At 31.3% G+C, this 14,062-nt stretch overlaps 1 protein-coding gene and 1 long non-coding RNA gene across 6 annotated transcripts in view; one reads left to right on the forward strand and one right to left on the reverse strand.

The window, feature by feature from the left end:
* The window catches only part of LOC106469397 (septin-1-like), a 10,366-nt gene extending 5,957 nt beyond the window's left edge, over positions 1-4,409 (forward strand). The window contains exons 6-10 of one of the 5 annotated variants that reach the window (XM_022397909.1): positions 135-256; positions 797-898; positions 2,172-2,317; positions 3,425-3,526; positions 4,107-4,409. In XM_022397909.1, the coding sequence (XP_022253617.1) occupies positions 135-256; positions 797-898; positions 2,172-2,317; positions 3,425-3,526; positions 4,107-4,281 (647 nt within the window). In that variant the 3' untranslated portion in view covers positions 4,282-4,409. The other 4 variants (XM_022397910.1, XM_013929888.2, XM_022397911.1 and 1 more) reach the window with 4 other exon arrangements.
* Positions 4,127-14,062, reverse strand: part of LOC111088275 — a 17,765-nt gene continuing 7,829 nt past the window's right edge. Inside the window, exon 2 of the long non-coding RNA XR_002612849.1 lies at positions 4,127-4,440. This is a non-coding gene — a long non-coding RNA (uncharacterized LOC111088275). The remainder of the gene's footprint in view (positions 4,441-14,062) is intronic.

Raw genomic sequence — 14,062 nt, forward strand, 5'->3', positions numbered from 1 at the left:
ACTGGCTATCTGACTGTTAATCTGTCACTAATAATACAGTTGTATAGATTGTGGGTTCGTAGGTCTTGTTCCTGTCATAGCTAAGGCCGATGTTTTAACCAAGAAGGAAGTGATGAAGCTCAAGAGAAGGGTAGGTCACAGTGTTCCTGCTGATGTTTTAACCAAGAAGGAGGTGATGAAGCTCAAGAGAAGGGTAGGTCACAGTGTTCCTGCTGATGTTTTAACCAAGAAGGAAGTGATGAAGCTCAAGAGAAGGGTAGGTCACAGTGTTCCTGCTGATGTTTTAACCGCAAAGGAAGTAATGAACTTCACTGATTATATGGTTTTATATGGATTATATGGTTTAAACTAAGAAAAGTAATTTACTTGTGCTACCTGTTTTAATTTTTGTTTGAAACATGTAATAGAAATGTTTTTGTTTAAAGGTTTTTTTTATAAATTTTGTCCTATGCTTTAAATTTCAAGTACTTGTGACAAGTATTCATTTGAAAGTGAAATATTTTAGATGTTTAACATTACCTCTCTGCTCTCTCAACTCAAAGTTTAATCTATTAATGACAAGCCACAAGATCTGTCAAATGTAATCCAGTTCAGATCCCCAAGATTCATGAAGCATTAAACTGGTAATGATAAAACCTATTAATATGTTGGAAATCTTTCATACACAAATATATGAAGACTGCTCAACCAAAAGAATAGTTATGACAGTAATGATTTGTTTTTTTGGTTAAATAAGCATAACATAAGTTAATCAGTTAACGTAAAATTTGTTGTTGTTTCCAATGAAACGAACCAGGTTATGCAGGAAATTGAAGAAAATGGTATCAAGATCTATCCTCTTCCTGACTGTGACTCTGATGAAGATGAAGATTATAAAGAACAAGTGAGACAACTGAAGGCAAGTTGAAAGGATTGTTGGAACTAACTTATAAATGACTTGTAGCGTCAATACATAGCTGTTATCAATAATACAGTAGTGTTCACAAAGTTAGAGCTGGATTGAGACCACGGTGAGTCCATGGGCCAACGTCAGTTCTGTAAGCCATCTCCTTTCTCCACAGTCCTTCATTTTTTTTACATTGAAACTTTACCAATCAATACAACCTTTAAGTTCCCAACTAATTATATAGGTCACTGGCTATCTGACTCTGTTACTAATAACAAAGTTGTATAGATTGTGGGTTCAAGTCAGATAGCCAGTGACCTACCATTAATCTGTGACTAATAATAAAGTTGTATAGATGTTCAGATTATGGAGATAATGCAGAATTCTTCCATCGATCAGTTTTATGATGTCTTGAAAATAACCATCAATGTTATGGATAAAAATTATTAAGGTTTAAAATACATATTCAAGAGGATCATTTTGCTATCGTGCTATGATCACATTCTTACGGGCTAAATCTAACCCATTTTTTTAAGCCATGTATACAGAAAGTTCTCTTGATTTCTTCCTGATATAGTTTTTTTATAAGTGTTAGGGTTAGCTTATAGGTACTCGATTATCTTATCTAAGATTAGAGCCGTTTTAATATACGGTTTGTTGAGATTCAACACTGTTAACCGGTGTTTATGTGAATTTTCGTGTTCTCCTGGAAACTGCTAAGCGGCCAGGTCAGAGAACACTAAAGTCCAAGCATAGCTCTTTCAAAGTTAGAAATTCTGACCAGAGGAAAGACAACCAGTTAGAAGCACCTGGTGCCTCTGTGGCTACTATTGAAATTTTAGTAAAGTTGACTGTCACACTTATAATGCATCTAGAGCTGAAGTTAGTTAGTGTATACAGGTAGTGGTATACAAAATAAACACTGTATATTAAAGAATGAAGACATGGAGGATGAAGATATTTTTCATCTAACTGACTATATAAATTAACAAACAAGAATGACTCGAGGAAACATTGTGTATCTGCTTTATTTCCATCTTAAAATTTTATAATTTCTGTATATCAAGTTACTGTTTGTGCTGATTCTACTTAATGATCTCGTACAAAATTTAATATATGCTGGAAATAATTGTTTATTTCTAAGATGAAAATTTTGCTAAAATTATTTTCTTACCCCCCCCCCCTCCCATTTTTGCAACTTAAATGTAGTTAGAAATTTTTTTTAAACAATTTTTATGCTCCAGATCTCTGAACGGTTAAAAACAGGTGTAATTTGTTTCCACAGGAAGCCGTGCCTTTTGCAGTATCCTCAACCACACAGACACTTGATGTGAAAGGTCGTAAGGTCAGAGGTCGGCTTTATCCTTGGGGAGTAGTGGAAGTTGAGAATCCTGACCACTGTGATTTTATCAAACTTAGAACAATGTTGATGTAAGGAAAAAATACACGACTTTTCGCTAATATTAGGCTGTTTTTTTTTTATTTTAATAACGAGTTTTCATAATTATAATATTCTTTTTAATGAGGTTTTGATATTTGTGCTGATATAAATACAATCCCATCAAGAACAGTTTTTAAAGTAGCATATAGGCTAAAAAAAACTATATATGTTGTGTTGAAAATTAAATATTTCCTGTAGGAAAAAAGAACAGTTGGAAATATATTTATATTAATGTGCAAAATGTCTGAGATTATATGTTGTCCATTAAAAGTCTTCTTAATACCTCAAGAAGTAACTAATAAAAAAAATAAAATACTATTTAACCCATACAACCTGGGGAATTTCTGTATTGTACAAAAGGCCTCTTCGGCATTAGCATGCACTGTTCTTATTGCAAATGTATATTGTGCTCGTAAAGAAAGATGAGAATCGTTCATAATGATATGTATCGGTACTGAACATGTTAGATGTCCAGTGACTACAGTAATAGCCAGTACATGTACGTTAGATGTCCTGACAGCAACAATAACCAGTGTATAATAGCCTTATTCTTTTTGGTCATTATTTCACATTGTGAATTGCATATTTTTTTGATACGGTCGTTGTTGGTGGAATCGTGTTTCAAAGTCTCGATAGCAATACTCATATTCTTCCTAACTAACCACACTTTATAATTGTGTTCTAAAAATCTTTTTAAGTTGACATGAATTTATAAATAGGCTTCTGAAGAAAGTACATTGTTACATTAACAATCACTTTTATGATAGTAATCAACTAATACACCCAAAGCGCCATTTTTCCTTTCTTTGGTAAAATAAAACAATCGATCAGTTGTGATGTACATAGTTCTTAAAATCTTCTGTTGCGTGTTTTACTATTCAAACATTTTACTTACTGAGCACTTAATAATAAACCATAAACTGTAAAGTTGGAACAAATGCTATTAATGTAGCAATTTTATCAAGGGAACTACTGGCTATAATAAGGTGGTTTAGATCCTATTGTAGCCGTTCGTCTCTGTGTAACAAGATTGTAGAACGTTGTGATGTTTTCAGTTTAAAATTAAACAGGGTTGTAAATGATCATATTATTTGCAGAACCCACATGCAAGACCTCCAAGAAGTAACCCAAGAACTCCACTATGAGAACTACAGGTCCGAAAGATTGGCTGGTAAGGCCGCACCCCAGAAGAACACTGCGTAAGTCATTGTGTTCTTTTATTTATCTAGTACATTAAAATAGTAGAAGAATTTTTAAATGAGGAAAATACAACATTGATTTATGTAGATTCTGGCTTGTCATTGGTTTTATTATCTATTGATCAGATTTATTTTTCTTTGTAAACATAATGGGTGGATAATGTTTATTCTATCCCTTGTATTGCTGACAGTAATGTATTTTGTAGTTCAGGCAACAAATATGTGTGTATCTCAAGCATGTGCATTACGTAACTTGTCATTTGTAATGTGTAGTAGTTGAAACTTTCTTTTTGTAACTAATATGGTTTCACATCTGTGTTGTTTTTGATCATAATTTGTTTAGATTTGATATCCACTTGTGTGTTAGATTAATATATATAATTCCTGTAATCCTAATAGCATCTGTGGTTATAGTATTGATATTGGAATATCTAGTAAAAATAAATTCTATACAGTAGTCCTAACAGTATCTTATTAGTGACCGTTGTTACCTTCTTTTTATAACAGTGCCATCAAAATATTAAGTAACAGTAAGCTTGCTACAGTAGACTTAACTGATCATTATAACCGTCGTTTGTAGCCCTGACGGTGGAATATCAGAAAGAGAACGTATCATCCGAGAGAAGGAAGCAGAACTCCGGCGCATGCAGGAGATGTTGACAAAGATGCAGGAGCAAATGCGTCAGAAACAAAGTGATGATTCTCGTCAAGCCACTCCCTCACCTACTAATGCTCCACTACCACAGAGTGATTAAACACAGAACTTGGCAGTTAGTTGTTTGCCATAGATTCAGTGTAGGTTTCTTAATATGTAGAACAGAAGAGTCGTATTTCCTAGTTGCCCCAAACATCTCCTGCTTCCATCGATTGTGTCATCCCATTTAAGAAATACGCCCAGCACGGGAGAGAGTTTTCTGTATGGTGATATAAAAATATAGATGATTTCAGTTAATGTAAGAATACCGAATCTTTTACGGATACATAAAGTAAAAAAATACGTTTCTGAAGTTATTCAAAGTGTAAGTTACATTAGATTATAGTCTTTAGATAGAAAACTCGTGAGGTTTTCGAAAATTCAGACTGAGTTAAATGCTATAATGTAGGATATTTAAAGAAGTATTTTGTGAATATTCATAAAAAAACTATAATATTACATTAGCGTAATAATGCACAAAATATTAAAGAATTAATAAAGCATAAAAATAATAGATTAGAAGTGTTTTCAGGTCACGTATAGATACCGAAGACCACAGTGTCTCGCACATTCAGGTTCAAACTGACCCAGAAAGGTCAATTCTATAAAATAATAACTAATTAGAAAAAATTATTTCCATATAGGGTTAAGTCCAAATCACATTTTATTATTAAGTTTTTTTTTTGTTTTTCTTTAGTTTTACACGTTTCTTTCGATTCTGTCGTGTTGGTGGAAGATTTTTAGTTAAGCAATAATTTTTGATTGATTCAAATTAATTTGGTGGTTGATTGTGTGAACATGTAATGCTAAAGCCTTCGTGTTTGTTTTTTATTCTAACTGAAAGCAATAGTTTTGTTTGACCAGTATAAGTACAGTTATAAGAATGAGAAATGGATTAAATACCTCGTTTGTAGTGGGCTTCTGTCTTATCTGCCACTTTAAGTTTTTTTTTTTAAAGTTCGTTAACTGGCTAATAAAGCTGGTTTAAGTATATTCCGTTTTAAAACCTCCCTTACTTTCTTTTATATCGGGGGGGTAGTAGGGTATTATTAGATAAGAGCCATCAGCCATTATTTGGTTGACTTTGTCAAACAAGTTCGTCGTTAAGTTTGGTTTAAATCCTCTCAAAACAGCAAAGTTTTTGAGGTACTTTAATTAATCTTGAATACCCTTTTCTTCAGAACAAACGTTCAACATATGCTGATTTTCTGAGAATAAGGATCTCTAAATTTATCATAGGGTTTCAATAAATGTAGCCTGCCATCTGAGCATCATGTAACTAAAACATCAATAAAAGGTCTCTGGTCATTAAATTCTAGTTCACAAGTAAATTGTTTGTCTGAATGATTCAAGTTAAATGTTTTCTGAAACAGTTTAATGTGATTATTATCATCGGTAAATAACGTGAACGTGTCGTCAACACATCGTACATAGAAAACAGGCTTATAAGTCAGTTCATTGAAGAACTTATTTTCTAAATCGTCCATGAAGATGTCGCACTGAGGGGACAGCAGATCGCCCATGATGGGTCCGCGACTTTCTTGTAGAAAGTTTGGAGGTTTTTTACATTATTTATTTAAGCCCATTAGTTGATATTGTGTTCACTAATTATCTGACTAGAGAAAATCTTGGGCTATTGTTAGAAATTACAATTGGTCTAAACTCTCTTTGTGGAAAATCTTGGGCTATTGTTAGAAATTACAATTGGTCTAAACTCTCTTTGTGGAAAATCTTGGGCTATTGTTAGAAATTACAATTGGTCTAAACTCTTATTGTGGAAAATCTTGGGCTATTGTTAGAAATTACAATTGGTCTAAACTCTCTTTGTGCAGTTTGGGGGGAGGGGTGTAACTGTAGGAAGGATATGTTTTAATTTTTCTTTTTCTTTTTAATTTTCTTGATCTTGCTTTGAGTTATATTTATAAAATCTGACTGATTGGGACAGGTTTCAGTTTTTCAAAAACTGTCAAACAAGAGGTTAACACTATCATTGTGTTTTGTTTAAAATTACAATTTCTTCACCTCGAGATTCGCATGTTTTATTAATTCTTTAATCTTTTATTATTTTTTAAAATGCATAACTGCTATGCTTACTTACATCAATTAACAGAATAAATATGACAGGGTGGTAAAATTGTCGTTGCGTCTCGTAGGTTTACAGATAACGGTTACAAATAGGCATTTTTTGTTTGTGGCAATTATGTCTAACAAGAAGACAGATTTTGGTAATTAATCTTTATATTGTTACCTCTATTAGACTATGCAATAATCTAATTTCTGGAAACGTTACTAGTAGTTTCAAATACTTTTCCTTATGAATACATTAAAGATATGCATATTCAACTTGTAAACTTTATATGGTGTAGTCCGTTTAATACGATATTCCAAAAATAACCTTACCTTTTCTATTAAATACTTTATTTTAGGTATTTTACATAACAACCTCAGGGGTGACTTTTATTTAAAACCGCAAATTACATATAATTTAAATTATTTAGTCTTAACGTATTTGTTCATTTAGTAGTCCGTTTAATATGATATTCCAAAAATAACCTTACCTTTTCTATTAAATACTTTATTTTAGGTATTTTACATAACAACCTCAGGGGTGACTTTTATTTAAAACCGCAAATTAGATATAATTTAAATTATTTAGTCTTAACGTATTTGTTCATTTCACGTAATTACTCGAGAAGCGTCTGTTACCAACTACGATTTATCAAACAAATAACTTTAATTCTTTCCCATTTTAACCCTTCCATGACTACAGAGGTTAATGGGGATACCTCAAGTATGGTTTTTGGCATTGAATAAAGAAATTTAATGTTGGTCTTGAAAATTTTCTAAAAAAAAAATATAATCGTGTTTGAACACACTATTCAATGAAAATAACACTGGGGAATTTATAAATACAGAACTTGATAACAGGGAAAATACCTTATAAATTATCAATGTTCTACAGAAAGGCTTTTATAGAAAGTAGATGTGTTAATTTGAGAAATAATTTTATACTTGTACTATTATCAATAAGAAATCAGTGAGATATTTATGTAAAATGTTTAGTGCAGCCCATAAGCCTTGAAAAAAAAATGCAGTGACTCAATCTCAGTCATGGAAGGGTTAATCTTAACATAAATGTCCGATGTTGTATAAAGCTTCAAATATTACTAAGTGGAAATGCATTGAAAAGGAAAAAGAACTTGAGGATAGTTTATGAATAATGAAAAGAAAATTTCCAATAACCTCGTGATAACAACAACCAAAATTAAGGAGCAGAAGTTAAAGAAATTGATTTGAGATTATCACACCTTTATAAGTTTAGTTAGTATAATGCTATTGGTATTGACTATGAAACGAGATTAATTTACATAAAAGGCCTCATTATTAATTGAAACGAATAAAGAAAATGACCAAAATTTGTATTGGAGGTTTAGTGTTTTTGTTTTTTCAAACTTAAATTTCTCTAAGTATACTTAATAGTTAATTGGTCAGATATTAAGTACATGTTCCTAAATAGTATCTTAATTCCCTACCCAGTATTAAGTATTGTACTTGGTGCCCCCTTCTATCAAGGTATTTAAGCAAGAATATAACACTTGCTGTATAACCAGTTCTTGTTATAAGTATTACTTGAAATGGAGACTATTTTCTTGTTACCATATGTATTAGTTTTGCCCATCTAGACTAACAGGAATATTCCTTCCGCCAAAGTCTGTGATGTGACAGAAATACTTCTGGACTAAATTATTTTATCAAGTTCATTGATATAAAATAGGATTTTGCCAGTTTTAGCTCGCATACAAAGTAAATAAAGTTTAAAGTTATTATAGAAATGTTTCTATATTTAAATTTAGGATTAATATTTAGAATAATTGAAAATGCATTTTGGTTTAAATGCTTTCAGTGGTATAAATTTACATCAAAAGTTCGGGAGGTACGACACACACACACACACAGTGTAACTCGTATTATTCACAATCAAATCATTTGCAACTGATATGCGTATTATACCCAAAATAATAATACAGTATTGCTATAGGACTTAAATTATTTTTTTATCTAGTGTGCTAATCGGATGTTTCACAGAGAAACTGATTACTTCTTTATGAAATATTAAGTTTTTCCTTGTGGACGTGCACCTGGGTATGTTTAGGTTTTGGTTTAAAGTGCCTTAATTTCTGCAGGAAAACTGAGATATCCTGACTTTGAATATTTAAAAAATGTTATAGTGGAGTACTGTAAAATGTTCATTAAGCTACTTAAAACTAGAAAAAATCTAGAAAGAAAATTCTTGTACTTTTTTGTTTTTTTTTATACATTAGAAGGATACAGACCATTAGATTTTATGCACCCTTTAGAAACAGGTGCTTGTTTACAGATATTTAATGTTCTAGCTAAAACTAAACCAATACTTCACATTCTTATAAGAGATAACTGTTGAGCAAGGATTTCAGAATTTTATTTGCTACTTTTGTTGGTTGATTTTTTTTTCTCTTGAAATCATAATCAAAATGATATCCCTAAACTGAGGTAAATGAGTCCAAATAGCAGGGCTTGATTTAAAGAAGTTTTACCAGATCACTAATTGGGCAAAGAATTTGGGGACTTCTCCATTTAAAGGGCAGATCACGGGTGGTAGTATAGGGAAGTGATAAAAATAATGTATCACAGATAATCTATTTTCTCGCAAAGTTAAGTTAGCGGTAGCAGTTATTACGTGATTTTTTTATTAAAGACGAAAAAAATTTGAAATTATTTTAGACTTTTAGTAATGTTTTGGATTAGATATGAAATACAATTATTAGATTTAAACATACAGGTCAATAATTGAATTTAGAGAAACATTCTAAATTACAATAGTGCCAGATAAATACGTGTAGAAAGTGTTTTATTCTGTAGATAATCGCATTCGGATGTGTTTGTAGGAGAACTAGGTTTGGAGAATTTGATTCTGAAGTCTCATGTTCCTGTGTCTTGACGTTTTTAAAGTCATATCCTACCAAAATATTTGACCAAGGTCATTGACCAGTTTGTCTTTCTTTGATAGTTTGTTATGTTTACATAATCATACTTAATACATGTTGCGTTCTGTAAAGGAACTTCCTTTAGGGTTATGTTATGTTAAACTATCTATCGAAGTATGAAATATTAGTGCCAAACTCATAGGTGTTTCCAATTCTGTTCGCTACTTTTAATGCAAGTATTTATTGTTAGGAACAAAATAGGAAAAGGCTTTTGTTTATTTGATTGCTTGAGTCACTTGTTGTTGGGTTTGTTTTTTTTCAGCAAAAGTTGTTATAAAAAATTATGTTGGAGATTGTGTTTACATTAAGGAAAAACTTACCAAGCCGAAGGGTAATTTTTTCTGAGTTATAATAATTACAAATAACCACTTTACAGAATTATCAGTCATAAAGATAATTTTTGTTGTTTAAGTAGAAAGAGAACGTTAGCGATTTTTTTGATTAAATGTGGCTAAATCACTGAGTGAAGTGTAAAACTAGTGACAAAGAGTCAATGCTTCGTATATTATTGTGGACATATTTTAATACATTAATTAAAATAAAATTATGCTATGAATTGATAGAATATGAAGACACGATTTATTGTAACTAGGTATATAAAAAAAACTATGTTTATAGAATTCAGAAGAATGCTATTACAATATTTTGAGAATGATGTACGTTTAACTGTAGTACTTAAGATGTAATAACAAAATGTGTTATACAGAATTAATGAAATGATAAAGACTGGCTTTAGCTGGTTAAAAAAAAAACATTGTTTTAAATAGTTCATTGGAATATTTATTTTTATGTTCATTATGTGTAACCATGGTATACCAAAAGAAGTTTACCTCAGTCTCTTTTTTTTATTTTGCTGTTTGACAACTGTATACAGTATATAATGGTGTTAATTTTTTCTTCAATTTTCAAATAAGCTTCCTTTGAAGTCAGGCAGGTTTAGCCATATAATTTAATGAATAATCCTAGTTGTGCCACTTTTGTGTCAAAAATATATTTATCTGGATTTAGGTTGTTGGAAAGTATACCTTTAAAACTTTACTGAATTTTGTATAAATAGTGGTACGTTTTGAAATGTTGTTTCAGTTATATTGTCAGAATTTTATTTATCTTGTCTTTAGGTTAAAAAAAAATATTTTGCAAAAAATATATATTTGGCTTTTCATACATAAGATGAAATTTGAAACAACAGCTCCCAGCTAACAGTGAGGTCGTCTTCGTGTAACCATTATTTTTTACATATCGTGTTTATTAAATCATCATAACTCGTAAACATACCATTGCAATTTTTTTTATTATCAGTTTTTGTATAACCGCCTTTCGTATTTGTCTTGCATGTTCTGAAAAACCATTTCCAAAGCTTTTATTTTTATAGTTCTGTATGACAATCGTTTGTCGTTTTTTTTAAATATTCTTTGTAATTTGTTTATATCTTAAGTGTTAACGGATCTGGTTACTTCAGATCGTTTTTAGTGTTAGCTCTCAATATTACTATTGAAATGTTTAGTAATTAGATTAGTTGTGTTTGATACGTTAATGCTTTGTATGTTTTAGTAAATAATAAAGAATGAAGTACCTAAGCCTAAATATGGCTCTGTTGTGGTTTTTTCTTTTAATTCTTGGAATTGCTAAAAACTCGGTGTTAGGTGCAGTGGTTTACGTCATATGTAGCTCCTTCTGTCCGTCTGTACTAACTCCAGGCACACCCAAAATTTCGTATCTGACACTGGTTAGGAATATCAGCATTAAATAATACAGTGACAACTAACGTACAGGAATATTGTAAAAATTGATACTAAATGTATTATCGTTCCGTGATGATTTCTGTCAAATGTTAGTGAAATTTAACAATAAAAGAGGGTTTTCTTAGGGAGAGTCAATATATTTTTTTAATTAGCAGTTTTACAGTTTATCATTGGTATATTTGGTTATTTACCCTCCACTTGTACTGTGGTTAAAAAAAAGGGGGGGGGGCGAGATTACTATCTGTTATGGTGACCACTCTCTCAGTTGTATGTGATTTCCAAAACCCACGTGGTCAGTTATTACGTTTAAAAATCAAAGTTGTTCATTTATGCATTTTTCCCTTCAGTAGATTTGTAAATATATAACTTGTATGTCGATACTGAATATCATAGTTTAAAATGTTTTATGATAACAGTAAACCTGACTCGTTTCAGATTTTCCTTTGTCTTTAAATAATTCTTGTGTGAAATGTTTATGTCAGTGTATTATGCACAACGCGTTCCACATCCGGGAACCACTTGCCCATGAGATTCTTGACTTTCGTGTCAAATGATAAAAAAGTAGGCGGAAGATAGCGTCGTTCTTGTTTGTTTGTTTTCAATATACTAGTGTGTGTGACAGAATGAATTATTAAGGTAAGCCTTTTCTATTTTACATTTCCAGAAAAGGACAGAAATTTTTACTTTCAAAGATCTCGTTCTTGCAGCTTCACACTCGAAACAAATATCTGATGGTGAGAAGATATACAAGTTTGAAGGGGGGAATTAATGGTTTGTAAGTCAGGCGAGAGACTTGTCTGGCTAAGAGATGGAAACCCATAATCATAACATAAACTGAGTGTTATAAAGAGTAATTTTCCCCAAGCTAGAGCTTGTACAATATCTGTTTTCTTTTGTCAGTTTGTTTTTATTTTATTTCACTAATATATAAAACTACTGAATTTAAAAGAGAGATGTTTAAGACCATAATATCATGAATCAGTCATTTTATGGATGACTTTTCTGCAGTGGCAAGTCCTGGTTGTCTCTGTCAGTATAATTAAATTTCAATACGTGATACTTCACAGTCATTAATAAATTATAGTATTTTCATGACAACTGAATTCCTCCTTCATTGCTACGAGTGAGTGTAATCTTTCAACTAACTGTTTCCACACCATCGTGCAGTAATTAAAGAATACGTGATTGTTGTCTAGATTTTACAGAAATGGAATATGCTGAGAAGGTTTCCTGTAACCATAATGATGCAGGAAATACTGGGCCACGTGATAGCTCTCGGGTGAACTTTCACAGCTAGTTATAATTTAAGGTTTTCCCGTTTGTTAAGAACTTTAATTTTGATTTGTATTCACTTATTTTAGATCAGACAAATGCAGAGTATACTGAACCGGATGCAGTAGAAACTATAAAGACAGCAGTGAAAATGGTACAAGTTTAGATAGCAGGAAGGATGTTCAAAATGGTGTCAATCTCTAATACTTGTAGTTGTTATGCATTCTGTGCCAGGCCAACTTGTAAATGAAATAAGTCCGCATCTATTTATATGTGGTAATATTATCTAGTTCACTGTAATTCTGTAATAATATATTGATAATATAATGATAATGCTGTTAAATTGTAAAACTTTACACATGCTGTTATTTTCTCATATAAAATAGGAAGAATTTAGTGTTATGTAACTTGTGATATTTATTTAGTTAGTGGATAACACTACTTGTTATAAACCTTATAGTATATAGTTGTCATCTTTTTCTTAATAAGGAATAGTACATAACCTTAATAATTATGTAAACCTTACTCTTTCTGGAGGATTTATATTTTATTTGGAAAAGATTTAACTTTGGGTTTTTAAAAGCATTCCGCAGGCATTGGAACAGAAGAGAGCTGGGACTCCTTGTATCCTTCTCCTGCTTTTTGTGAGAGTAATTCTCCTAATTTTTATTGGGACGAGTTGAAAAATGGGGAGACACCTCCTCCCTTCCTATGCTACTGAGTTAATAAAACAAACTTTCAATTTAAATAATTTGCTATTTAAATGTAATTACATCTTAATGACAATACCTTTTGTGGTATTACATTATGTAATAAAAAAAGGGGCTTGTTTTATAGCAGTGATTGATTTTTTTAAAATAACTATTCATTATTTTTCCATTAAATATAATCTCTAGGTCTTTATATTTATAAATGATATGCACAAATGATCTAACCATAAAAATGTGACATAACCTTCTTAAGTGAATCTTAAGAGGGCCTGGAAGATGTAAAAAACATCAACTGTAGTAACATCAAGTTATTCCCTAAAAATATTTAATAAAATACGTGCTTCAGATAACTTTACGATCTAAAATTAAAATGTTTGACTGGACTCGTTTGTTTGTACGAATGTATTTGTATTCAGTCATGTTCACAACAAGAGCGCCATCTATGTGACGAAAGTAGAGGTTATTTTGTAACGTGAGGTTTAATAATTCACCAACCAGAATAAAGTTTTATGGGTAATAATAAACACGCAGGTTAATCGTCTGGTCATTTACAGATAACAGTAATGTTTAAATCTTGATGAAAATGTTCAAAAACCTTATAATAACATTCCATAAGCTTTTACTGGCTTTTGTGCATCAAATGAGTATTTATTGGTGAAGTCTTCAGTGTTAAGTATCACATTTACTTTCTACCTGTATCAAAAAGGCTAAACAGGTAGCCTAAACTTCAGTTACTAGTAGTTCACCTTAACTGGTCATCAGCGACTTCTGGGAAATAGCAAATTGGAGAACTCTGAAATACTGAACTGTTTTATTAATATTTGTCGTTTATCCCAAAGGTTGTAAGTTGTGTTACATCGCCGGTTCTTTCATGATTTATTATTTCTGATAGTGAGAGAGCAAAAGATGACTGATAAATCTAGTGTCTCCATCTGGTGATGTGTACATGCAACATAAATACTTATAGCTTTATATAAAATAGTGTATTAAATTACCCGCACCTTCATTATTACCTGAAGACAACAAGTTTTCACGTGTAATCAAATCCCGCATCGTATGTAGTTCGTTCACAAATTGAACCGTGACTAATGGTA

Source organism: Limulus polyphemus, unplaced genomic scaffold, assembly GCF_000517525.1.
Source record: "Limulus polyphemus unplaced genomic scaffold, Limulus_polyphemus-2.1.2 Scaffold3465, whole genome shotgun sequence".
NCBI classification, from domain to species: Eukaryota; Metazoa; Arthropoda; class Merostomata; order Xiphosura; family Limulidae; genus Limulus; species Limulus polyphemus.